General features: G+C 36.7%; 1 protein-coding gene across 2 annotated transcripts in view; it reads left to right on the plus strand.

Moving 5' to 3' along the window:
- The window catches only part of MICU1 (mitochondrial calcium uptake 1), a 262263-nt gene that overhangs the window by 108389 nt on the left and 126700 nt on the right, over positions 1-27174 (plus strand). For both annotated transcript variants that reach the window (XM_007963109.3, XM_038009080.2), the window contains one exon: positions 19343-19457. In XM_007963109.3, coding sequence (XP_007961300.1) covers positions 19343-19457 — 115 coding nt within the window. The remainder of the gene's footprint in view (positions 1-19342; positions 19458-27174) is intronic.

Consider the following 27174-nt stretch of genomic DNA (forward strand, 5'->3'; position numbering starts at 1 on the left):
ACAAGAATATTTGTTTACATGGAACAAAACATTTTACATCAAATAAAAAATGAAATATTATCCACATTTATCTGTAAAGAGATGAAAGTATAGTCAAAACCAAGAAAGGGAAGTATTGATTATAGTGTTTATAACAGATAATATGATTAGTAGAGGAACAGATGGAAGTCATAGTTGAAAATCAAAGCTTTGATATTACTACATTCTCTTTTACTAGGTGAAAGGTCTTTTTGAAAATATTAAAAAATTAACTTTAAAATACCATTCCTTTTGGGGGAAATTGTTGGTTCTTCTAAAGAGAATATGAACACATTTTTTCCTATAATGTAATACTTCTTGGTGCTTTATTCAAGTTGTAATTATTTACTTTATTTCTCAGATAAAATAAGACCCTAGAATAAGGTCAAGTGTAGTTTTACTCCTTGACATATATAGTAAGTTGTTAAGGAATTTTCTGTCTTTTAAGAGTTAAATGTATTGAAGATTGAGGAAATGTAAATTAGAACATAGGGTACTAAAAGTCTCATGGGACAGGGTTTGATGAATATCCACATTTTTTGAACTACTCTAGTGAAATTTAGATAACAGGTTATAATGTGACATGTAATTCTGCATTGTTAATTAGCCACATCTGTCTTTCCCTCTCTCTCGGCTTCCAGAGACCTGAAACCAGTCAAGTGGAAATTCTTGGTTAATTAATATATTTATTCAGGTTTTTGGCTAAATGTGAATATGTAAATATAATTTTGTTAGTCTTTCTTGTTATCTGTGTTTTCATTTGCCCTATCAATCCCATTTTTAAAGTAGGGTGTATCATTTATTTCTGTATTCTTTTTCTTTATATAGGGAAATTCTTGCTTTAAAAACACTGTAACAGATGCCAAGAGAATATAAGTATTTCCTTGAAGCCAGAAGTTCCTCACAGATGTTTCAAAGTCACATGTTACTTTGGGCATGATGACTGGGCTCTTTTTTAAAACCCCATTTTCGCTCATTGGTTGTCAGTGGTTTATTTTTTTGGTTTAAAGTGAAATTTCTGAGCTGGTCCCAGAGACTCAGGCCTGTAATCCTAGCACTTTGGGAGGCCGAGGCAGGCGGATCACTTGAGGTCCGGAATTTGAGACCAGCCTGGCCAACATGGTAAAAAATCCCATCTCCACTAAAAATCTAAAATAGCTGGGCGTGGTGGTGCACACCTGTAATCCCAGCTACTTGGGAGGCTGAGACAGATCGCTTGAACCTGGGAGGCGGAGGCTGCAGTGAGCTGAGTTGGCACCATTGCACTCCAGCCGGGCAACAGAGCAAGACTCTGTCTCAAGAAAGAAAAAAAAGAAATGTGACATTTCTAAATGAAAAATGCTTGACTATATTTGTCTTGTGGGAATTATCGCCAATAATAAGAAGCTTTTTGAGTGCTTATTATGTTCCAGGCTTACACATTATTACTCATTTAGTGCACGCAGCCACTATCTTAGCTATTTTTATCATCATTTTACAGATTGAGAAAATAGGGGCTAGGCATGGTGGCTCACACCTGTAATCCTAGTGCTTTAGGAGACCGCTTGAGCTCAGGGGTTCCAGACCACCCTTCTCGACAAAAACTACAAAAAGTAGCCAGGTATGGTGATGCATGCCTCTGGTTTCAGTTACTCAGGAGGATCAGGTGGGGGGACTGCTTGAGCCCAGCAGGTAGAGGCTGCAGATTGTGCTACTGCACTTCAGCCTGGGCAACAGAGTGAGACCCTGTCTCAAAAAAACAAACAAACAAAAAAACAAAACAAAGAAAAGAAAAGAAAGTACAGAAAAGATAAGAAACCAGCCTAAAATCATATAGCTAGGATTCCAAATTCTCTTGAACACTAAGTGATACTACCTTCTGAATGTCTAATCCAGTTGTCTATATGACCTTTTTTTAAAAGTTTACTGCTTTAATACTATTCGCTCAAAAAACCTTGATGTTTCACTTTCTTTTTGGTAAGAGTTGAAGTTAATCTTTTCTGCTTTGATAAAGTATAGCTAGAAATTCATACTAACCTCAGAAACCACATAACACTTCATTTTAAAGAAAAAAAATATGGGATATATACGTTTTAATATCTGAATTTAAAAATCAGAATATAAATTTTACTGTTATTGGCTCCATTATCTTTTCATATACCATGAGCACCACTTGGCATCTTGAGAAGTGCTCAGTCTTTTTTTTTTTTTGAAGCCAAGATTGTGCCACTGCACTCTAGCCTGGTCAACAGAGTGAGACTCTGTCTCAAAAAAAAAAGAATGTAATTAATTTACAAAAGTGAACTGAGGAACAAATTCAACATTTCATATCCTTTCACACCTGCTGAAATTTATTTTTATTTTTAGTTACAGATTTTGCCATCTTCCTTCTTTCCCATCCAAAGTTCTTTAAATTATTTTAAAAACATTTACTCAGTTGTCTCTCCTGTTACAAATTAGCAACTTTAGTTCTTTTTTACATACCACAACCCTAAAAAAAAAAACATCTGGCTTTGGTATCTGAAATATTTTCCAAGGCATTTCCATTTTGAGTATCTCAGTACTCTGTTTGGCAGCTGTGTGTAAATGGATAGTAGATGTTATAAAGTATGCTGAATTGGTATGAAAAACAGTCTTGTGGATTGCTGAACTTCTTTATGTGTAATAGAGTGGTAAGAAGACAGTGGACTTTGGATATAGACAGTCATGTATTTAAATGGAGGCTTTCCCACATAGTTGATGGGTAACCTTGAGCAAGAGACCAGTTAACCTCTCTGTCAGTTACATTCTCAGTAATATTGGGACAATAGGTAAAGTATCTAGCTCTACAAATTATAGCTGTTTTGCATAACTTTGAGCCCTATACTCAGTTTATGAAAGGAGTTTTCTGCTGTTATATATATGATCTTCTTTCTTCGTTTGCATGAAAAGCTGCAGACTAGTATACCCTCTGTGTAATTGTTCTCTCCACAGCCCTTTCCTTCCCAGTTCAATTAGCTGTAAAAGTCTCCTGCGCTATCTCTGTAATGAGCAACTAGCCCAGGTTAAATACCGAGTCCATTAACAAAGAGAGGCCTCTAGTTCGATTTCACATATCTGAGTTGTCCTGTGTTCACAGTGATTCACCTCATTCCCGTGCTGTAAAATCCCTTGGGCTCTGTCACATAAGTTCCAGCTGTAGGCTTGTAAATTGTTAATAGCATATATTTTTCAGTCAAGAAATTTTACAGTGCTACTCAGTGTGGTTAGAATAGGATGGTAAATATAGGTCAAATTTTATTTCATGGTCAGGATGACTTTATTTTTTTAATACTAATGTGGATATCACTTTATTTAATGCAACATAATTTTGGAGACCTTTTTCTAAGGAGCCATTCTGTACTCTTTCTTAGAGTAGTTACTAATTATCTGAACTCATCCATATTTGATTGCCTATATTAATATGAGTGGCAAAGCAACTACTTTGCCATAAAGTTAAAAAAATTATGTAAATGAAATGGTATTGAGACATCGTTGTTTTGTTTTATTGTGCCTAGTAGATAATATCTAAAACATTTCTATGTATTCCTCATTTGCTACTTCCAGGTGTTCAGTGATATTATTACAGGTTTTAACTGTTTCTTTGTGTATTTTGTTTTGTGATATGTATATTTGATTGGTTTGTTCATATAATCAAACAATGTCAATGTTTTTTCTTTTTCTCATCTTCTGATTAGGATTTCTGGCAGGTACTGATTCAGCAGCATGTGCTTTAAATTACTTAATGCTCCAAAATCCATAGTAATGCTTCAGGAACAAAAGTTCAGTGCATGATGCGTATGTTCTTGCCCTGCTCCCTTCAGAATGATTTCATTCCTGTCACTTTAAATTAACATACTTTATCTTTAATATGACAATCCAAGCACTGCACAAGTCCTTGAGAATTTAATACCCAGCATGATTGAAAAGGAAGTTTTAACATTACATGTTACACAAAAGGTTAAGAAACGTTGTTTTAATCACTCTTATTAAGTATAAGAGGTACTTATTAATTGAGTCACTTAAATGGTCTTACTTGGAGGCCAGGTCTGGTGGCTCATGCCTGTAATCCCAACACTTTGAGAGGCAGGGGCAGGAGAATCGCTTGAGCCCAGGAGTTCATGACCAGCCTGAGCAACATAGCAAGACCTCATCTCTATGAAAACATTTAAAAACAGTAGTAGTCCTAGCTACTCAGGAGACTCATGTGGGAAGATCGCTTGACCCAGGAGTTGGAGGTTATAGTGAGCTGTGATTGTGACACTACTCCAGCCTGTGTGACAGAGTGAGACCCTGACTCTAAAACAAAAATAAAAGTCTTATTTGGGATATTATGTTCCTACTTGAACTGTAACTGATGAGACAACAGTAACTTCAAGTTAAAAATAATTCTTTTTTTCTTTTGAAATTTCTTACATAATAAATACAAATAAGCAGTTGCTTGGTTGCACTTTGTACAATAAAATAGCTTAAGGGGAGATAAATGGGACACCTAGAAAGACTATTATTTTGCTTTTCTGAGCTAATCAATGACTTTAACTTGGAAAAGCAACTAAATATTTGGAGAAAACCATGAAAAGAATATGTACTTATAGGCTGGCAAAGGAGATCTTCAAGGACACTGCTAAAAGTACCTTTTAAATTGGTCTTTGAAGGCTTGGGCTCTTTAATGATAATTTATAAATTATTAAAATTTATTCATTAAAAGATTACTCTCACATTTCTGGTGGTTGGCAGTCTTAAAAATATAAATTAAACTGAATTGTAATTAAATATAAATTAAGCTGAATTATAAACATCATTTGGTTTAAAATAGCTAATGATATAACTAACGAAGACCACAGGGTGCCCTTTATTTGTATAGTACACTTTTTCTATACTTCTTTGTTTCAAAAATGGAGTGTATTTTTTTTTTTTTTTTTTTTTGAGACGGAGTCTCGCTCTGTTGCCTAGGCTGGAGTGCAGTGGCGCGATCTGGGCTCACTGCAAGCTCCGCCTCCCGGGTTCATGCTGTTCTCCTGCCTCAGCCTCCGGAGTAGCTGGGACTACAGGCGCCCGCCACCACACCCGGCTAATTTTTTTGTCTTTTTTAGTAGAGATGGGGTTTCACCGTGTTAGCCAGGATGGTCTCCTGACCTCATGATCTGCCTGCCTCGGCCTCCCAAAGTGCTGGGATTACAGGCATGAGCCACCGCGCCCGGCCTGGAGTGTATTTTTGGTAGTCCCCTTACCAGACCCTCAAATAAGGTACCCTATTATTGGTACAATAGATTATCTTCCTAAATACCTTTGCCTTTAACTCCATTCTGAACCAAACCGACAAATACATTAAAAATTATGTCAGAGTAATGTATGGATGATCCCATTATCAATGTTTCTAATCCTGGGAATTCTATTTTAGAGTACCGAGTAGATCAGGTGAGACACACCTGTGATTGAGGCCAGCCACTTCCGGTTCTCTAATTATGGTAGGACAGTTTATAGAGGGTAGCTAAAAACTCTTCCTCTCCTTTAATAATTGTATGGCTTACGGCTGGAAGATTTAAAATGGCTGGACTTGGATAGGTGTCCTTACTAATTAGGAATAGATTCGAGAGGCAGCAGTTGGGAAGTGCTTAAAAGTCTCTGGAATCTACAGCATTAAGTAGTCAACATTAGGTGACAAAAGAGCACCAGTCTTCTTTAAACTCTCACTATTTAAGGTAATGTCCTTGGTTGATCAGGGATTCAAAATCAAGCTTTTCTGTATTCTTAAGGCTATTTTATGAATAAACTTTTTATATTAAAGAATAATAAACCTTTTCTTAGGTAGTGGGAGAATTGTTTACCTATATTGGGTTCTATGAATATCACTCATTTTGGTGGCACTGGTATGAATCCTTTAAGCTTCCAAAGGTCAATGAACAGTTACTTTGTAGAAGAGGCATTTCTTGCTTGCTTCCTTGCAGTGACTTGTTCTTTGCATGCTAAGTTTCTATTGCCTGTGGAAAGTCTGGGATCATTTTGTTTTCCTGGTACGATAGAATGCTGTTCTTCAGATGCAGTTTATTAATGCTGTTAAATACTTAGACTGCTGTGAGGAGTATCCATAATGTCTCTTTCCAGTCTCTGAGTTCCACCACTACTAAAGTTTGTTAATCTAACCCATGTGTTTGATTATTTAAGTTGAGAAAATAAATAATAATATAATCATTAAGTGTGCCAAAGGAGGGTGTAGTTTACTTAGTTGTCTCAAATATTCAGACTCCTATTAAAATATCTTTAAATCCATTTTTATTTTAGATTATGTTGTGTTTGAATTTGGGGTCAATGAACCCATTTGATTTATCATTGTTGGTTTGAAAACATAAACATGACTAACCATTGCATTTCTTACACCTTCATCTTTAGCTTTTTCATCATAAAACAAGATTCAAAATTCACTTTGCCATCAGACAGTTTTCTTTAGTTCCAGGCTAACTTCTTTTTTCTTATATTTTAGCACATTCTAGCATGTTTTAAGGTCACACAATTAAAGTTCTGTAAGAGGTATACTAAACAAGTTATTTCTCCTTCTATTCTGGTACAACGAGTTCTCAACTTAGCCTGAACATCTATTTATGATCTTTGGTTGTAGAGAATGTGTGAGGATAGTCCTTTATTTGCATATTTGTTTTTGGCATGATGTATTTTTTAAAATTCTAAACTTGAATGAAAAACTTCACCAATTACAAATTAACATTTATTAATTAAAAATTATAAAGAACATTACACTCTTGAAAGTGATGCACATTTCAAAATGATCGAAATATGCATTTGAGTAAGTGAAAGCCTTAAAAAAAATGTATGCCTGTATCATTGGCTTGGACTTTCTTTCCTCTTCAACTTCAAGTTAAGTTAGCAGATACAAACTAAGCCCCAAGGTCAATATTTTATGGTAGTGAAGTACTTCAAAAATATTCAGTCCTGGTTAACCTTTTCCAGAAATTGGGAACAATATAGATATCAGTGTGTTCCTGTGTAGTTGATACAATGTAACATAAAATGATTCATGACATGGGCTCTGGAGTCTCCTGCCACTTAATAGTATTGTCACCTTTGGCTATTTATGTAACTTCTCTAAACCTGAGTGTTCTTATCTGTAAAGTGCAGATAATAGTATGCAGTGAGGACTTAAAGAGATAATGCAAATATAAAGTACCTAGCACAGTGCCTAGCATTCACTAAAGAGAGTAAATCAAATGAGATGCTAACACCTGTAACTGAGGTCAGCCACTTCCAGTTCATATACTTCCAGAATATGCGAAGTATAATGCTTAAGTTCTTCATGGTCTTTAATGGTGTCTTTAATGGTCAATGGTCCTTAAGGGATACTTATAAATGTTTGTTTGTTTTCAAAATTGATTTTAAAATCTTTCATCAAAACGGTTTCCTGGGAGGTGATAGTTACTAAAACAGTTTAGATCAAGGTTGTGAATGGTGATCCTCAGAGTGAAACTTTAAGTTTTGTTCTTATGATACATTTTTTTCTTATACAAATTTTTTCCAAGTGAAAGAAGGTGAAATCACTATATTGACTTAGTTTTCAAGATTTTTACTTGAGATTGGTTTTACATTAAGTGGTAGAGAAACCTTTTATAACCCAAGTGACTAAAACCAACACTGCTGCTCATCTCAGGACTGTTCTTTTTAGCACTGATCCATTTGAGTGGCGAGAGTTCAAAATTAAATTCTTAGATTTAGGTAGCAGATAATCAAGTCATAGAACACAGATTCCCCTGCTCAAAGCTGTTTTGAAGTTAGTATGCAGAAATAACATGGTAGAAAATAGTAGAGTTGTAGATTTTCTCCTTCCAGAGTTTTGATAATACCTCGTTCAGATGCTGAGTATTAAAACAATCCTTTTCAGTAAAGTTGTATCATTTCTTTAAAGTTAATGCCATTCCAGTAGACTTTTAAAATGTTTTATTATTGATTTTTAATCAAGTCATCTGCCACTGTTCTTTAAAAACATCTTCATTTGTATCATCTTCTCTGAAGGCATCTAGTTAATGAGATGAGAAAACCTTTGCATTCCAGGTATTTGGAATTGTTCTCACAGCTGAGGTGGTTAGAATTGGGACTGAAAAGAGAATTGCTTTCTGGCATAGTGAAGTTTACAGTATCTTAAGCATTCACCTTCCAGTTTGTTGCACAGTAATTTATGTGTGTTTGTCTCAAATGCAATATTACCTTTGAAAAGCTTAGAAGAAAATTTGACTCAGAGGAATCATAAACTACTTCAAATTAGAAGCATTTTGATTTCATTGTTATCTGACATATCCCCAAATTCTACCCTTCTGCAAGTTCAGAGATGGGGTGGGGAATAAGAGCAACATATTTTAGCTGTGCAACATTTTTAATTTGATTGGAAATAGTGTGATTGTTTAAGATTGATGTTTTACCAAGGCTTTGGCATCAATCCATGCACCAACTAGATAATGAAGTGTGAGCATTAATTGCATGGGAAAATTGCTGAATTTTGTCTTCCTAGCACCCCACCACATACCTTGACCCCAACCTTAGGTAGAAATACTAGTTATCATTTGGAAATGATATGCCAAAATTGTATTTTCCAGAAGAAGCATATTATCATTAATTTGTTTTTGATGTACAACCTCAACTATTACTCAAGGGATTTAGATAGACTATGAAATGTATTTCAACAATGTGGAGAAATATTAATACTAAAATAATCCGAAGATTTCAGTCCCATAAAGGATGACACTTTAATTTAAATAGTAAAGCTGTGTTCTTCATCAGATTTTCTATATGCCAAAGATGTTTTGAATTCTAGATGATATGTAAACATTGATTTTGCAGACATAGTCCATCAACTTCTATTAACTAGAAAAAGTTTTTTTGAACTTTATAACTTCAAATTAGATCTTAACTAGAAGAAATAAGAAAAAGTTTGTAGATGTGTTTTCTGTCTTTGGTTTCATATACTTGAGTCCCAGAAGGCAAAATTATTAACCCTATTTTGATCAACCTTGTAACTAGTTAGGATTTACTGTTTGAGCACACTTAGCACTCATGAGTCTGGAAATCCCAGTCCCAGTGCCCCTCATGGCACCGGCAACTTTAACCATGTATTTTATAAGTTTATGTGATTGCTCAGAAACCAAAGTGTGGGTGCTTCAGCATAAAGTCATCTGGTACAACAATCTAGGTTTTTGACTCACTGTGAAGCGTACCATTTACACATGTGTAGTGTATAATTTGCTATATAATAAGTTTACTTTCAAGTCTTTCTGCTTATCTAAAAAATGAAAATATTGAGGATATGGTACAGTTGAGATCAATATCAAAAACTTGTGATAATGTCCACTTGCCTTTACTTGAGATCAGTAATTTGAATGTGTTGGTGATACTGTACCTACAACTACATTTTAAATTTTGAAATAAGATCTAAGAGTAGTCATATCAGTGAATAGTAAAACAGTTATATTTTGTTCATTTAAGTTAGTGAGCACATTGCTTTAAAACATTTTGCATAATTTTGTTCTCTGAAAGGAGTAACATTGGTTAGTAAATTGAATAGAACTACCTCTGGGGCAGTGAGAGGAAATGAACATTATTACCAGTCTAATAAGATTATGTTCTTCTTGGAATATGCCTCCTTATCACCCCTGAAGTGTATAAATGGTGTTTGCTTAGGGGAAAAAAATGACTTAAAATTTAGTAAAGGATGAAACACCATCCAAAAGATTAAACGAAGGATCATTTTACTTGACATTTTCTTTCTTTAAAAAAAAAAAATTATTTCCCTAGGTTTTGGGGGAACAGGTGGTATTTGGTTACATGAGTAAGTTCTTTAGTAGTGATTTGTGAGATTTTGGTACACTCATCACCCGAGCAGTGTACACTGTACCCAATTTGTAGACTTTTATCACTCACCCCCTCACCTTTCCCCCAACCCCCGAGTCCCCAAAGTCCATTGTATCATTCTTATGCATCTGCATCCTCATAGCTTAGCTCCCACTTATGAATGAGAGCGTACGATGTTTAGTTTTCCATTCTTGAGTTACTTCATTTAGAATAATAGTCTCCAGTCCTATCCAGGTTGCTGCAAATGCTATCAATTTGTTCTTTTTTATGGCTGAGTAGTATTTCATTGTGTACATATTCCAGTTTCTTTATCGACTTGTTTACTGATGGGCATTTGGGCTTGTTTCACATATTTGCATTTGTGAATTGTGCTGCTATAAACATGCATATGCAAGTATCTTTTTTGTATAATGACTTATTTTTCTTTGAGTAGATACCCAGTAGTGGGATTGCTGGATCAAATGGTAGAATCAGGTCTTTGATTTTAAAACACCAGCTAAGAAGCAGCCATAGGCACAGAATAATCTAAAAGTTTGTTTTTTAGTAACTCCCATTTCCTCCTAAATTTTGACATATTTATTTTATACTCTTCCTAGCTTTGAATAACTTGAGAGATCAAATTTGATGGTTTTATGATAATTTTTGTGTCTGTAATTACTGTCATGAATTTTGTAAGAATCTTCCTCAGTTTTGGATACTCTATAAATTCACTTATAAATTCTTAAGAGTTAGTAAATAGATACATAATCCTAAATGTATCTGAACCACTCTTTAACAAGAGCATGCCTCTGAAAACGTACAAGTAACTTCTCTCCCTCTCTACTTCTTTACCACCCCAGCTGCAAAAGCATGGAAGAACAGTGTAGAATTTTTTACTAAAGAATTAGAAACCGCACATCACAAAATGACATATAGACCAGTGGAACAGAACAGAGACCTCAGAAATAGCACCACACATCTACAACCATCTGATCTTTGCAAAACCTGACAACAACAAGCAATAGGGAAAGGATTCCCTAACTAATAAATAGTATTGGGAAAACTGGCTAGCCATATGGAGAAAACTGAAATTGGACCCCTTCCTTACACCTTATACAAAAATTAACTCGAGATGGATTAAAGACTTAAATATAAGACCTAAAAACATAAAAACCCTAGAAGGAAACCTAGGCAATACCATTCAGGACATAGGCGTGGGCAAAGACTTTGTGACTAAAACACCAGAAGCAATGGCAACAATAGCCAAAATTGACAAATAAGAGCCAATTAAACTAAAGAGCTTCTGCACAGCAAAAGAAACTATCATCAGAGTGAACAGGCAACCTACAGAATGGGAGAAAATGTTTGCAATCTACCCATCTGACAAAGGGCTAATATCCAGAATCTAGAAGGAACTTAAATAAATTTACAAGAAAAGAAAAACCCATCAAAAAGTGGGTGAAGGATATGAACAGGCACTTCTCAAAAGAAGACATTTCTGCGGCCAAGAAACGTGAAAAAACCTCATCATCACTGGTCATTGGAGAAATGCAAATCAAAATCACAATGAGATACCATCTCATGCCAGTTAGAATGGCGATCATTAAAACGTTAGGAATCAACAGATGCTGGAGAGGATGTAGAGAAACAGGAATGCTTTTACATTTATTATATATTTTAATTTTGTAATGATCAGAATAAAATACTACTCAGCAATAAAAATGAACTACTGATGATTACAGCGTTGATAAATCTTCCCCACATTATGCTGAGCCAAAGGAGCAGGACACCAAACTATGTACTAGTGATACCATTTATATCAAGTTCTAGAACAGGCAAAACTCATCTATGGTGAAATGGTAGGAATTTATTATGGAGGGGCATAAAAGAACTTTCAGAAGTGATGGAAATGTTCTATATCTTGATAAAAATGTGTATTATACATTAGATTTTTGCATTTCAACATATGTAGATTTTCCTTAAAAAAAAGTAACAAATGTTGAACTCTAGATGATATGGATATGTTTGTTTTCTACAGAGATGGGATTAGCAGTTGTGAAACTACTTTTTGTGTATTCTAAGCTTGAGTAAATGTATTGATGATAATGGGAACCAGGTTTCTCATTTTTGGAGAAGGTAGTAACAAGTGCATGAGGGATAAGACTAAATTGTATCCTAGAAAGGAATTATAGTTATCAACATGAATTCATAGTTTGTGATAGATAGATATGAATCTAATCACGAAGAAACATCAGCCTAATTCAGAATGAGGGATATTCTACAGTATAACTCACCTGTGCCCTTTAAGACTGTCAAGGTTAAGAAGTACAAAGAGATAAAAAAATGACAGAGCAGGGAACTCCAAAACTACATCCCTCCATTAAACCAAAAATTAAGCTGCCAAAAACTGTCAGTTAACTTGTTCAGATCTGTAGAATCTAATCAAAGACCTAAAACAACCAGGAGAATGCTTCAAAAGAAAGAAGCTGCTAAAATTTGTTGAGAAAACATGGTATTTAGCTTACCTGGTGACCACCCCAACTCCCCAGTGCAGTGGCAGCCATAAGGATGGCGGCCCTTGTTCCTGACAGAACTTGCTGGTGTCAGAATAAGCAATGTGGATCATGTTCTTGGATGACTCTGGATATGGGCATCAACCTGTCTGGTGGCTCCCTAAGGAATCAGCTTTGAGGCTTGCCCTTGTTTCACCTGCTTTAGAGCTTTTAGGGGGTTGGGGCAGCAATTGTCAAAAAAAATTAAAGGTAAATAATACTGTAGCAGCCTGGGATAAGCAGCAGACAAACCAATTAGCCTGGGAAGGAAGAGTCTTTGTAAGGAGATACATGGGAGAACAAGTGATTTGAAATGCTTCACCATATACAGGATTTGAAACGCTTCACCATATACAGTACCTGGAAGGCTTAGGGATGAATGAATGCTCAGAAGAAACCTTAAAAGATCCTGAGCTTTCATGTCTGGCTGACATTTAAGCCCCATGCAAGCAGGAATCTTAAGGTTAAGAGAGAGTTGTAAATGGTCTTGCCAAGTAAGCATTGAAGAAATGCCCAATGCAGAGCCGATCTGAAAAGATCCAGAGAGTATTTTTCCCCCTTTGGCTCCAGGCATTTAAGGAAACCTGTCAAATCACTAGTTGCTCACTAAGGTGAACAGACTTGAGTGACAACATGTGACAAAGAATATAATCTTTACAAGAAGAGTTTAATAAAGTCACTAAACAAACAAATATAACCCCCAGTAAGTAGCAACAACAAACCCTGAGGAAGGGGAAGAATGTGATTTTTAGAGTTATCACATTATAATATACAAAATGTCCAATTTAAGCAAGAAATTGTGCATACGTAGAAACAATCAATTACAGCCCAATCACAGAAAAAAAAAAAAATAGGAAGTATCCTTGAGGAGGCACAGACATTATACGTACTACTCAAAGACTTTAGATCAACTGCCTAAAGTGTAGTTAAGTAGCTAAGAGGAGGATGATGTATGAACTAACAGAAAATTTCAATAGATACATATAAATTATTTAAAAGGTACCAAATAGAAGTTCTGGAACTGAAAAGTACAAGAGCTGAGTTGAAAAATTGACTAACCATCTAACTTGAGCAGGCTGAAGAAAGAATTAGTGAACTTGACGATATAGGTCAATTGATATTATCTAGTCTGAGGCAGAGAGGAAAAAGAATGAAGAAAATGCACAGAGCTGAAGAAACTTATGCTTTAAAATGTTTATAGTGGCAGATTTTGTTGTATGCATTTTACTGCAATTTTTTAAAAATTACAAAAATGTAAACAATTTGGTACTGGCATAAACACAGACAATGGAAGAAAATTGAGAGTCCAGAAATAAACCCACACATCTGTGGTTAATTGATTTTCAACAAGCATGTCAAGACAGTGGTAAAAGGTCATACCATTTCAACAAATGGTATGAGGTCCACTAGATACTCACATACAAAAGAATGAAGGTGAACCCCGTACTTCACATTATATACAAAATTTAACTCAAAATGGATCAATAACCTAAAAACAACAACAACAAAAAAGCAAATACTATAAAACCCTCAGTAGAAAACTAGGGGTAAATCTTCGTGACCTTGGATTGGTAATGAAATATTAAATATAGCATCAAAAGCACAAATAATAAAATAAACTGGACTTCACCAATATTTAAAACTTTTCTGCATCATAGGACATTATCAAGAGTGAAGAGGCAACACACAGAATAGGAGAAAATATTTGCAAATATATATATGATAAGGATCTAGTATCCAGAATATGTAAAGAACTTAGATTAGAACTCAACAACCAAATGAGAAATAACAAATTCAAAAATGAGCAAAGGATTTGGATAGACATTTCTCCAAAGAAAATATACAAATGGTCGACAAGCACATGAAAAGATGCTGAACATCATTAGGTATTAGGCGAACGTAAATAAAAATCACAATGAGATACCAAGTCATATCCATGAGGATGGCTATAATTTTTAATAAAAGAAGAAAAGGAGGAAGTACTGGTGAGGATGTGGAGAATGTGGAATCCTCTTACATTGCTTATGGGAATGTAAATGGTGCTGTAGTCCCAGTACTTTGGAAGGCTGAGGTGGAAGGATTGCTTAGAGCCCAGTAGGTCAAGGATGCAGCCCTGATCTGTGATTGTGCCACTACATCTCATCCTGTGCGACAGAGCAACCTCCTCCTGTCTTAAACAAAAAACAACCAGCTGAGCATGTTGGCGCATGCCTGTAACCCCAGCACTCTGGGAGACTGAGGCATGCATATTGCTTAACTCCAGGAGTTCAAGATGAGCCTGGGCAACATGACAAAACCCCATCTCTACAAAAAATAACAAAGTTGACCGAGCATGGTGACACTTACCTGTAGTCCTAGCTACTGGGGAGGCTGAGATGGGAGGATCACCTGAGCTGAGCCCCAGAGGGCAAGGCAGCAGTGATCCAAGATCATATCACTGCACTCCAGCCTGGGTGTCCGAGTGAGACACTGTCTCAAAACAAAACAAAACGAACACCAAAAATATAGAGCGGCCATATGACCCAGCAATTCCTGTCCTTAGTACATACCAAAAGAATTGACAAAAGGTACTCAGATACTCATACATGAATAACCAAAAGGTGGAAATAACCTAAATGTCTTTGAGCATATGAATAGATAAACAAACTGTGGTATATACATACAATGGGGTTTGGATCATAATCTCAAAAGACACAATCCCAAAAGATCAAAATTCCTTGTTACTTTGTTATCTTTATTTGGGAGTTAAGTATGGCTTAAGGATCTGTGTATGGGGGCTGGGTGTGGTGGCTCACACCTGTAATCCCAGCACTTTGGGAGGCCAAGGTGGGCAGATCACGAGTTCAGGAGATCGAGACCATCCTGGCCAATATGGTGAAACCCCATCTCTACTAAAATACAAAAAATCAGCCAGACATGGTGGCAGGCACCTGTAATCCCAGCTATTTGGGAGGCTGAGGCAGGGGAATCACTTGAACCTGGGAGGCAGAGATTGCAGTGAGCAGAGATTGTGCCACTGTACTCTAGCCTGGTGACAGAAAAAGACTCTGTCTCCAAAAAAAAGAAAAGAAAAGAACAAAGGAGCTGTGTATGGATGCCAGATTGACAAGGGGTTAACTTGTGGACTTAATTTTAGGTATCAGTAATTTTAAATGTCAACTTGACTAGATTAAGGAATACCTAGAAACTTGATAAAGCATTATTTTGGGTGTTTCTGTTAGGGTGAGGAAATTAGTGTGTGAATCTGATTGGATTTAGATGGGGACAATACTGCCCTCAATGTTGGTGGGCTCCATCCAATCAGCTAGGGGTCTGGTGACAACAAATGGGTCTGTGTGAGAGCTGGGGCAGACTTTTCTCCTGCTGCTTTGGATATCAGAAATTCAACTTCAGGAAAGTGTATTATCACAGCATTGATTGTGTGTAAGCATTGTGCGTTTATGTAAAAATGTTGAAACTTCCTCAATAAATGAAGAAATGACCTTTTTTGTACCTCTGCATTTGTGAAAGATAAAACTTCTCAAGATCTCAGCTCTTTGGGCAACTGTGTATGCAATGATGACTCATTGTGGTTTTTAATTGATCTCATCAAAAGACTTAGGTTTGTTCTCAGGGTATTTCAGATGACTGCAGTTATAAAGCTGGGGCACATACAATTACTAACTATAGTGATAGGCATTTATACATTTCCCCTTTGAGCCATTTCTTTATGAACATGGTTCTTCTGCTCAAAGTCGTCTGTCACATTTTTATGTTTCTCAAATCCCCTTTAAAAATGTAAGCAAATATTTTTAAAGAATTTTTATTTTTTCCAAAATTAGGATTTTAGACTTTAGGGATTTTGATCTTTGGGGATTTCAACATTTGGGATTATGGTGTTCAGTGTGTATTTTGGGGCGATTATGATCAGCACCCCATATAGTGGAATATTATTTGGCAATGAAAACGAATTAAATGTTGATTCATACTACAACATGGTGAACCTAAAAATCATTGTGTTCAGTGAAAGAAGGCAAACCTAAAAGGCCCACGTACTGTGTGGTTAAATGGTTAAAATGGTGAGTTTATCACAATCAGAACCAATAAACCTCTACAGGAAAAAATAAAGGAGGACAAAGAAAGGCTGTTCCCTAATAATGGAGATGAAAAAACATAATAACTAAACGGAGTTTATGATTGTGGATTACATCCTGGATCGGGGTGAAAGTAGCTATAAAGGAAATTATTGGGACAGTTTGCTAAATTTGAAAATGGACTGGATTTGGCCGGGCACAGTGGCTTACATCTGTAATCCCAGTACTTTGGGAGGCCAAGGTGGGTGGTTTACCTGAGGCCAGGAGTTCGTGACCAGCCTGGCCAACATGACAAAACCCGTCTCTACTAAAAATACAAAAATTAGACGGGCGTGGTAGTGTGTGTCTGTAATTGCAGCTACTCAGGAGGCTGAGGCTTGAACCCAGGAGGCAGTGGTTGCAGTGAGCTGAGATCGCGCCACTGCACTCCAGCCTGGGTGACAGAGCGAGACTCCATCTAAAAAAAAAAAAATAGTATGTGTATCAATACTATATTTCCTGGTTTTATTAAATGTATACTGTGCTATAAATTATGTATCAGAATTACATTTTGGGGATTTTAGGCTTTAGAAATTTTGATCTTTGGGCATTTCAGTGTTTGGGATTGTGAACATTAGAGAATGTCTTTATTCCTAGGAAATCTATGCTGAGGTACTTAAGTATAAAGGGACATGATGTCTTCAATTTACTTTCAAAGTGGCACACTGAAAAAATACAAGGCAGATTGTGTAATATGTAAACTGTTGGTGAATTGGTAAAAAATATATAATAGTACTTCATACTAATCTTTCAACCTTTCTGTGAGTTTGAAGTTATATCAAACTTAAATTTTGTTACCAACAAAATTAGATTTGTCCTTGTGCTACCTTCTCAGCATCAGCATGGCCCAGATGATTGTTAGAAAAGTAATGTTAGGTATGCTTCTTTGGCTTAGCTTCCTCATTTCACTCTATCCTTAGACTTTTGTCTGTTTCTCAACCTGTGGCTTCCACTATGTTATTTATTTTAATTATAGCAATTTCCCCATAAGCTTATTACATCATTATTATTAAGTATTAGCTTCTATACACATATATTGTTATGGCTGGTAATGGTCAGCCTTTGGGGACCTATTCTCATTTTGTGTATTTTTTCCTGTTCACATATTTTACCTTTGCAGTACCTTGGGTAATGTAAAAAGTGCGACTATTTTTTTCTTTTATCTTGAGAAATTTAAATACTAACTTCCTGGTGGAAGACTTTGCTGTTCTAGTTCTCATCCAGTAGCTTTTTTTTTGTCTGAAATTTCTGTTTAGTCTCTTGGTAGACAAGTGTGGTATGAGATCTGACCTTAATAAGAACATACTGGACTATGCTCATTTTTGTTGTCAACCGAAAGAAGTAATCTCTAAATGCTATCAAGCAGGACTATGCCTTCTGTCAGCCGCAAAAGAAGTCAGCAAAGTTCTCCTAAGTAGAAGCGCCATCAAAACCTAGTACTGGGTTATTGGTGTTCACCTATGGACTTTACCCTGTCCATAGCTACTGTTTCTTTTGAACAAGTAAATCTAGTAGAGGCTATTTTGAATGCGTTTATTGAGAAGATCCTGCAAACTGACTTCATGATGATTCGTGTGGTACTTGCATTTTCAGTTGGTTAACCAGTTTTCTTTCCTTTGTGGTTTATGATGGGATCTCCACTAGACAGAGGTAACCCATTGGATAGTTGTGTAACTGGATGCTGATGTGATGGTGCTTGTTGGTTTAGTTTTCATGATACTCCTCTTGAAGTTATGCCTGCAATGCTGCCTCTTACTTTATGCTTGCATGACATTATTACTTTGATTGTGCTTTATTGGTTTGGGTTTTTTTAATCTATTTTTTTAAACTCAGAATAATTCCTTAAATATTTTTGGTGGTCTAGAACTTGTGGAAATTAGTTTCAAGTCTAACTTTTTGGTGGATCCTTTTCAGTTTTTGAAAATATATTCAATGTCACAATTAAGTTTATGCTTTGGCTAAGAATTCAGAAAACAGAGTAAGTTTGTTTAAACACCCAGGAAGAGACCACTTGCCAGGCAGACAGTTACCACAGCTGAGAACTAACTTTCTTTGTGAGATTTATAGATTAAAGAAAAGAAATATATATTTAGAGTAAAAACCAAGTTGTAGGAGACAGTTTCATCAAATAGCTGAAATTTAGGAGCCTCCATTAAAGTAACAGTAGGTATGATTAAATTGTGCCGAAAGTGTGCACAACTGATTTGGCATTGTATTTCAGAGACGCTGTTCACTCTGCATCCTGTTGTGTATTCTGAAGCTAAGATTCTTGGGGTTATAAAGTAAAATTCGTACTTCAGAAATTGGTTTTCTGAGCATTTGTATAGGTCTTGGAAATAGTTGCTCACTTCTTTCTTATCACTGTCAGTCTAGTTTTTCTTGGACAAAACTGATTTCCTTTTAGTTTTTTCATGTGTTTGTTTGTTTATTTGTTTACTCCACTTATACCTCTGTAGAAGAAGGTGGATTGTTTTTCAAACTAAGAAACAAAACCTGTTCTGAAGTGGGCCTGTATATGTGCAATGGCAGAGGCTTCTAACGTTGAAATTATTTTCTAATGTTCATATTGAACATTAGAAAATAATTTTCTAATTATTAGAATTATCAGTGTTATCAGTGTTAATTATCAGTGTTAAAATGAAAACATAATTTTTGTCTTGAAATTTTCATCATCTTGAAAACTGTAAAGGATCCATTGATTTTGAATGGCCATCAGAGAAATGCTTATGGTAAATAGCATAAAACTGTCAGATAAATGGTGATTCATCTCTTACTATTTATATTCTAATTCACTTATATATTTTTGTCTTTTGTTGGAACTCATACATTTTATAGAAAATTTCCCAGGAACGAGAAAAGTTTGCTGATGAAGGCAGTATATTTTACACCCTTGGAGAATGTGGGCTCATATCCTTTTCAGACTACATTTTCCTTACAACTGTTCTTTCCAGTAAGTATAAATGTTTTCTTTTTCCATTTGTAGAGCGGATACAGGACTATAAACATAATTGTTTATATGTTTATAAAACAGGACATTGATAGAGTTAATGAATTATAAGTTACATAAAATTTCATTTGTTTTTAATTTACTATAACTTGTTTATAGAACCACCTGAGAGAGTCAGAAAAAAGAAAAAACTAAAGTATCAAAGTTAAAAACAAAACAAAACAAAACAAAATGACTGGGCACAGTGGCTCACACTTGTAATTCCAGAACTTTGGGAGGCCAAGGTGGGCAGATCACTTGAACTCAGAAGTTCAAGACCTGGGCAACATGGTGAAACCCCATCTCTACAAAAGCATACCTGTAGTCCTAGCTACTCAGGAAGCTGAGGTGGGAGGATAACCTGAGCCTGGGAGGCAGAGGTTGCAGTGAGCTGAGATCATGCCACCACACTCCAGCCTGGGCGACAAAGTGAGACCCTGTCTCAAAAACAACAGCAGCAAAAAAACTGAGAAGTGACATCTACCTTTAATTGTGTGTAACTCTGTATTCTGTCAAGGTGAGTCATGTATTGCCTACTACTATATCCTTCCTTAACTTACTGCTTCTCCAATAAAACATATTTTAATCTATCATTTCCTCTACTAAAAAAGAAAATTGGCTTGGTTGACCTAATTGAGTTGAATATTCGTTTTTTAACCTTGGAGGAATACTTCTAAAGACACAAAACTCAATTTTGACTCACTTAGAGGACTGAGGATTTCCTGATTTTTTAAAACTATCAATAGCTTTGTTGATTAGTATGCTACTATAAGTGATTTTTAATTTTATTTCTTTTTGGTGTGACTTTTTTTAACCATTTGGAAAAACTAAACAAACTGTTGTGTTCATAGCTCTCCATGTGTAGTCTATTAAAATCTACCTAAGGTGAACCAGAGTTCAGATTTGTGTGTTTGAAAGAAGTGATTTTCAATTTTTTTTTTTTTGATCTGGGACATATCAAACAAAAATAACCATCTCTTTTTCACGTTCTCCAAGCCAGCCATCTGTAAACATAAAGCTACTAGAAGATAGTTTTTAATAAGTGGCATATACATGTCCTGCCATGACTGTGACCACTTTCGTTCTTACTCCTCTGTGCAAGGATTGACAAGTGTGTGTGTGTGTGTGTGTGTGTGTGTGTGTGTGTGTATGCCTTGCCACAGCTGACTTTGGGGCACCAAAATGTCTGAATAAATTCATATGGTGGAGCAGTACCCTGGCAATGAAAACACACACTGATTTGTTATGAAAATCCAAAATAACTCCAGCAACATACAACTTAAGATCATAATGTGCTTTCAAAAGCATCTCTAGTTCAGATCCTAGCCCCACCATTTCTTAGCTTGTGATTTGGGGGAAGACAATTGATTTGTTCTGTTTTGTCTGTAAAATGAAGAGGATAATAATATCAAACCCAAATTATTTGAGAATGATGACATCATGAATATAAAGTAGCTATTAATAGTTTAGTGCCTATTATTTAGTGGAAATCTGTCTTGGTTTTTATTTTTTTATTCTGTCAAAACATGTTACTTTGTGTCTGATTTTTAAAGATCCTTTAAAAGATAAACCTTTAAAAGATAAAAAAAAGATAAACCTTATCTTTTTTAAAAAAATAAATTGGTGAGAATCTTTAAAACATTTTTGTGACTTTGAACAGAATTTATTATACAGCAAATAGGCATGATGTAGCAGAAAGACTACGGCATTAAATGAAGAGACCTTCATTGGTATATAATATGTACTTGTAAGTAGTTCTAGCAAATATTTGTTGAACTGAAATAAGTTTTGAACTTGTATCCACTGCTTAGTGCTGTTACCTTCATATCTTTCCAAATGTCAGAAGGAACACAGAACAAAACCTTCAGAGTACCTGGTACATCATGTAGCTCCCTTAACCACTTAAAAGCATGTTTTTAAAAAGTCACAATGACCCGTGGGTTCAAGAAACCCCTCCAAGTAGCTCTGCCATTCCCAGCACATTTACTTCATGGTGCTCAACTCCTAGTTTGAATGTGTTGAGTGATTTACAATAAAGTACTTACTGTGTAAGTTACTTTCTGTATTTGTCAGGAATGAAGAAAATAGAATCAGGGTATGATTTTAAGACTCTCTGTATCACTTTTTTTTTTTTTTTTTGCTTTTTTGTTTTTGTAATTTTGACTTTTATTTTAGATTCAGGGAGTACATGTGCAAGCTTGTTACATGATACTGGGTGATGCTGAGGTTTGGGTATGAATGATCTCATCTCCCAGATAGTGAGCATAGTACCCAATAGGTAGGTTTTCAGCCCTTGTCCCTCTCCCCCTCTACTCTCTGTAGTAGTCCCTAGTGTCAGTTGTTCCCATCTTTCTGTCCACATGTACCCAATGTTTAGCTCCCACTTATAAATGAGAGTGTGCGGTATTTGGTTTTCTGTTTCTGTGTTAATTCACTTAGGATAATGGCCTCTGGCTACATCCATGTTGCTGCAAAGGACATTATTTCCTTCTGGTTCATGACTATGTAGTATTCCATAGTGTTATGTACCACATTTTCTCTATCCAGTCCACCACTGATGGGCACCTAGGTTGATTCCTATTATAGGTTGAGACCTATAACAGGTCTTTGCTATTATGAATAAATCTGTGATGAACGTATGAGTGCATGTGTCTTTTTGGTAGAATGATTTGTTTTCCTTTGGATATATATCCAGTAATGGGATTGCTCAGTCGAATGGTAGTTCTGTTTTTAGTTCTTCGAGAAATTACCGAACTGGTGTCCACAGTGGCTGAACTAATTTACATTCCCACCAACAGTGTATAAGGATTCCCTTTCTCTGGAACCTCATCAGCATCTCTTATCTTTTGTGTTTTTAATAATAGCCGTTCTGGGCCGGGCATGGTAGTTCACGCCTATAATCCCAGCACTTTGGGAGGCCAAGGTGGGCAGATCACTTGAGGTCGGGAGTTCAAGACCAGCCTGGCCAAAATGGTGAAACCCCATCTCTACTGAAAAAAAAAATACAAAAATTAGCCAGGTGTGGTGGCGGGTGCCTGTAATCCCAGCTACTCAGGAGGCTAAGGCAGGAGAATCGCTTGAACCCAGGAGGTGGAGGTTGCAGTGAGCTGAGATTACACTCCACTGTACTCCAGCCTGGGAGACAGTGCAAGACTCCATCTCAATAATAATAATAATAATGGCCATTCTGACTAGTGTGAGATGGCATCTCGTTGTAATTTTGATTTACATTTCTCTGATGATTAGTGATATTGAGCATTTGTTCATGTTTGTTGGCTGCGTATGTGTCTTCTTTTGAGAAGGATCTATTCATGTATGTCCTTTGCCCACTTTTAATGGGGTTATTAGTTTTTTTGCTTGTTGAGTTATTTAAGCTCCTTATAGATTCTGGATATTAGACCATTGTCAGATGCATAGTTTGTGAATATTTTCCCCCATTCTGTAGTTTGTCTGTTTACTTTGTTGATGGTTTCTTTTGCTATGCAGAGACTCTTTCGTTTAGTTAGGTCTCACTTGTAAATTTTTGCCTTTGTTGAAATTGCTTTTGGGGAACAACTCATAAATTTTGCCCCAAAGCTGATGTCTAGAATCATCACTCTATCCCCCAGGCTGGAGTGCAGTGGCACAATCTCAGCTCACTGCAACCTCTGCCTCCCAGGTTTAAGCAATTTTCCTGCCTCAGCCCCCCAAGTAGCTGGGACTACAGGTATGTACCACCGTGCTTGGCTAATTTTTGTATTTTTTAGTAGAGATGGGGTTTCAACCTAGGTATTTCCTGGGTTTTCTTCTAAGATTTTTGTAGTTTGAAGTCCTACATTTCAATCTTTAATCCATCTTGAGTTAATTTTTATATATGGTACAAGGTAGGGGTCCAGTTTCATTCTTCTGCATATGGCTAGCCAGTTATCTCTGCACCATTTATTAAATAGGTAGTCCTTTCTCCGTTGTTTATTTTTGTCAGCTTTGTTGAAAGTCAGATGATTGCAAGTGTACAGCTTTATTTCCGGGTTTTCTATTCTTTTCCATTGGTCTATTGTCTGTTTTTGTACCAGGACCATGCTGTTTTGGTTACTGTAGCTTTATAGTATAGTTTGTAATGTGATACCTCCGGGTTTCCTCTTTTTGCTTAGGATTGCTTTGGCTATTCAGGCTCTTTTTTGAGTCCATATGAACTTTAGGATAGTTTTTTTCTAATTTTGGGAAAAATGACATTGGTAATTTGTTAGGAATAGCATTGAATCTGTAGATTCCTTTGGGCAGTATGGTCATTTTAACAATATTAGTTCTGCCAACCCATGAGTATGGCATGTTTTTCCATTTGGTTGTATCATTTCTAATTTATTTCAGCAGTGTTTTGTAGTTCTCCTTGTAGAGCTCTTTCACCTCCTTGGTCACATATATTCCTAAGGGGTGTGTGTGTGTGTGTGTGTGTGTGTGTGTCTATTGTAAATGGAATTGAGTTCTTGATTTGGCTCTCAGCTTGAAGGTTATTGGTGTGTAAAAATGCTACTGATTTTTGTACATTGATTTTGTATCCTGAAACTTTAGTAAAGTCATTTTTCAGGTCTAAGAGCCTTTTGGCAGAGTATTTTGGGTTTTCTAGGTATAGAATCATATTGTCAGCAAAGAGATAATGTGTTCCTATTTGGATGCCTTTTATTTTTTTCTCTTGCCTGATTTTACCACTGGTTTTAAACATTTGATTATAACATGCTTTAGGATTTCTCACTCCTAGCACCGTTGATATTTTGGGCAAGATAATTCATTATTGTGAGGGCTGTCCAGTTCACTTTAGGATATTTAGCAACATTCCTGACCTCTACTTGCTGGATGCCAGTAGCACAGCCTACTCCCTGCCCCAGCATGACAAGCAAAACTGTCTCCAGATATTGCTAAATGTCGCCTATGTGCTGGGGGTGGGGAAGAATCATCCCTGTGTGAGAACCACTCATTTATTTTTGGCACATGTTCTTTTTAATTGTGATGTGCCTTGATGCAGTTTTCTTCATGTTTCTTGTCTTTGGGTTCATTGAACTTTTTATACCTGTGCCTTTATACGTTTCTTCAGATACTTTTTCTGTGATCTCCCTTCCTCTCCCTCTGAAACTCCAGTGACATATTTTCCTCACATCAACCCTATAATGTTTATACTATTGTTACTTTCATTTTACAAATGAGGAAATTGAGGCATACAGAGAGTTAAAGAACCTGTCCCTAGACCCACAGTGAGTAAGGAGACAGTTTAGGATTTGAACCCAGGCCAACCCCAGCATCTGGGCTCCTGTGACTTGACATTACTGCTGTGGTCACATATTCAGCATTGTTAAGCTATAACTTTAGTGCTGCTTCTTTCTCTAAGGCTGGACTATAGAAAGTCTGGTCATAAACTCTCCTGTAGATAGTGGGCAGTTCAAGCATTCTTGCAATCTGAGTTTTGCGCACTGTATTGTCTACTTTATCTATTATAACAAGATGGGGAGAAATATGGAAAATGACACTGAGATCAGTTCTTTCCCGTGTTCAGATTGCTGCTAGGATGACAGGAAATGAGGCACTTGGTGAATCTCCTTTCTTGTGGGTAACAAGGGATCATTACAATCTAAATACACTAAATGGTTCCCAAGTCGTCTGCGAGAGGGCACCCAATACCGTAAGGAAAAGCTTTGCCAGGGAGTGGCTTGGGAATAGGGAAAGTACATTAGCATATGCATTCATCTGTTACTCTGGTGGATAGCAGGGCCACAGAAAACCAGCTAGAACAGTGCAAAGGGCATCAGCCAGTTGCTTTGGGACCACCATATTTCTGAGGAGCTGTTTTCATTCAAAGTTAATGGACTCAGGCTGGGCGCGGTGGCTCATGCGTGTAATCTCAGTACTTTGGGAGGCTGAGGTGGGCGGATCACCTGAGGTCAGGAGTTCAAGACGAGCCTGGCCTACATGGTGAAACCCCATCTCCACTAAAAAATACAAAAATGCCGGGCGCGGTGGCTCACGCCTGTAATCCCAGCACTTTGGGAGGCCGAGGCAGGCGGATCACAAGGTCAGGAGATCGAGACCATGGTGAAACCCCGTCTCTACTAAAAAATAGAAAAAAATTAGCCGGGCGCAGTGGCGGGCGCCTGTAGTCCCAGCTACTCCGGAGGCTGAGGTAGGAGAATGGCGTGAACCCGGGAGGCGGAGCTTGCAGTGAGCCGAGATTGCGCCACTGCACTCCAGCCTGGGCGACAGAGCGAGACTCCGTCTCAAAAAAACAAAAAAAAACAAAAAAAAAAACAAAAATTAGCCAAGCATGATGTTACATACCTGTAGTCCTAGCTACTCGGGAAGCTGAGGCAGGAAAATTGCTTAAACGTGGGAGGCAGAGGTTGCAGTGAGCTGAGATTGTGCCACTGCACTCCAGCCTGGGGGATAGAGTGAGACTGGCTCAACAACAACAACAAAACAAAGTTAATGGACTCACAGGTGTTCAAGAAATCACCATCATTTTGAAGAATATGAACACTGTGCCCTAATGGATTGAAACTTAAATCCTCAAAGTAGCTTATAAACTACTATGTTGTCTAAAATAAAAGTCAACAACTACATATAGGAAATCATCTGGGTTTTTTTCTCGACTTAAAAATAAAATTAAGAAAGCTGTTTTTCTAAAGAAAGCATGTTATGCAATATAATTTCTTCCATTAGAGTTAATTCTTCTTATTTAAACTTTTCAGAAGTTTGGTTTTTCTAAATAAGAGTTTCTAGGACACATAGAATAACAATCAGTCTGGCAGAAATATCTTGTGCTTACAATAAGCAGTGGCATGAATTTCTTACTTTCTCTGTATGTAATTCGGGTAATGGGCCTTCCTTGGCCAACCTACACGTTTAAACACCTTTTATACCATTTCACTTATACAACACACATCTCTTAAACCTCTTTATTTATTTATTTTTTTTTGAGACGGAGTCTCGCTCTGCCGCCCAGGCTGGAGTGCAGTGGCCAGATCTCAGCTCACTGCAAGCTCCGCCTCCCGGGTTCACGCCATTCTCCTGCCTCAGCCTCCCGAGTAGCTGGGACTACAGGCGCCCGCCACCTCGCCCAGCTAGTTTTTTTTTGGTATTTTTTAGTAGAGACGGGGTTTCACTGTATTAGCCAGGATGGTCTCGATCTCCTGAGCTTGTGATCCGCCCGTCTCGGCCTCCCAAAGTGCTGGGATTACAGGCTTGAGCCACCGCGCCCGGCCAAACCTCTTTATTTTTTCTCCTGGGCACGTATCACTATTTAACATTCCATATAATTTATTTTTTTATACTGTTATTGTCCATTTTCCAATCTAGAATATAAGCTGCGAGACTGATTATAAATTTGTAGTGATATTCACTATAGACATATCTATATTAAGCATGGTGGCAAGGTAACAGAGCAAGAATATAACATATGTTGTTTTTTTCATTTTATTTTTTTAAAAAATAGCAAACTTAAGACTCTACTTTGCTGTTGATATCCTAAATTTAGAATAGTCCTTATAGCTATTGATGTCTTCAGTCTGTAGCCAGTACCAGTGAAATGAGGAAAATGTGTATTTTAATTAATCTATTCCCAAACAAGCTTGGTTTCTTATGATAATTCAGAATTCATATATTTGTATCCCCCCCTTTCCTCCTAACTCATACATTCTATTGCTTTAAACCCTATCTC

The sequence above is a fragment of the Chlorocebus sabaeus genome, chromosome 9 (assembly GCF_047675955.1).
Source record: "Chlorocebus sabaeus isolate Y175 chromosome 9, mChlSab1.0.hap1, whole genome shotgun sequence".
Lineage (NCBI taxonomy): Eukaryota > Metazoa > Chordata > Mammalia > Primates > Cercopithecidae > Chlorocebus > Chlorocebus sabaeus.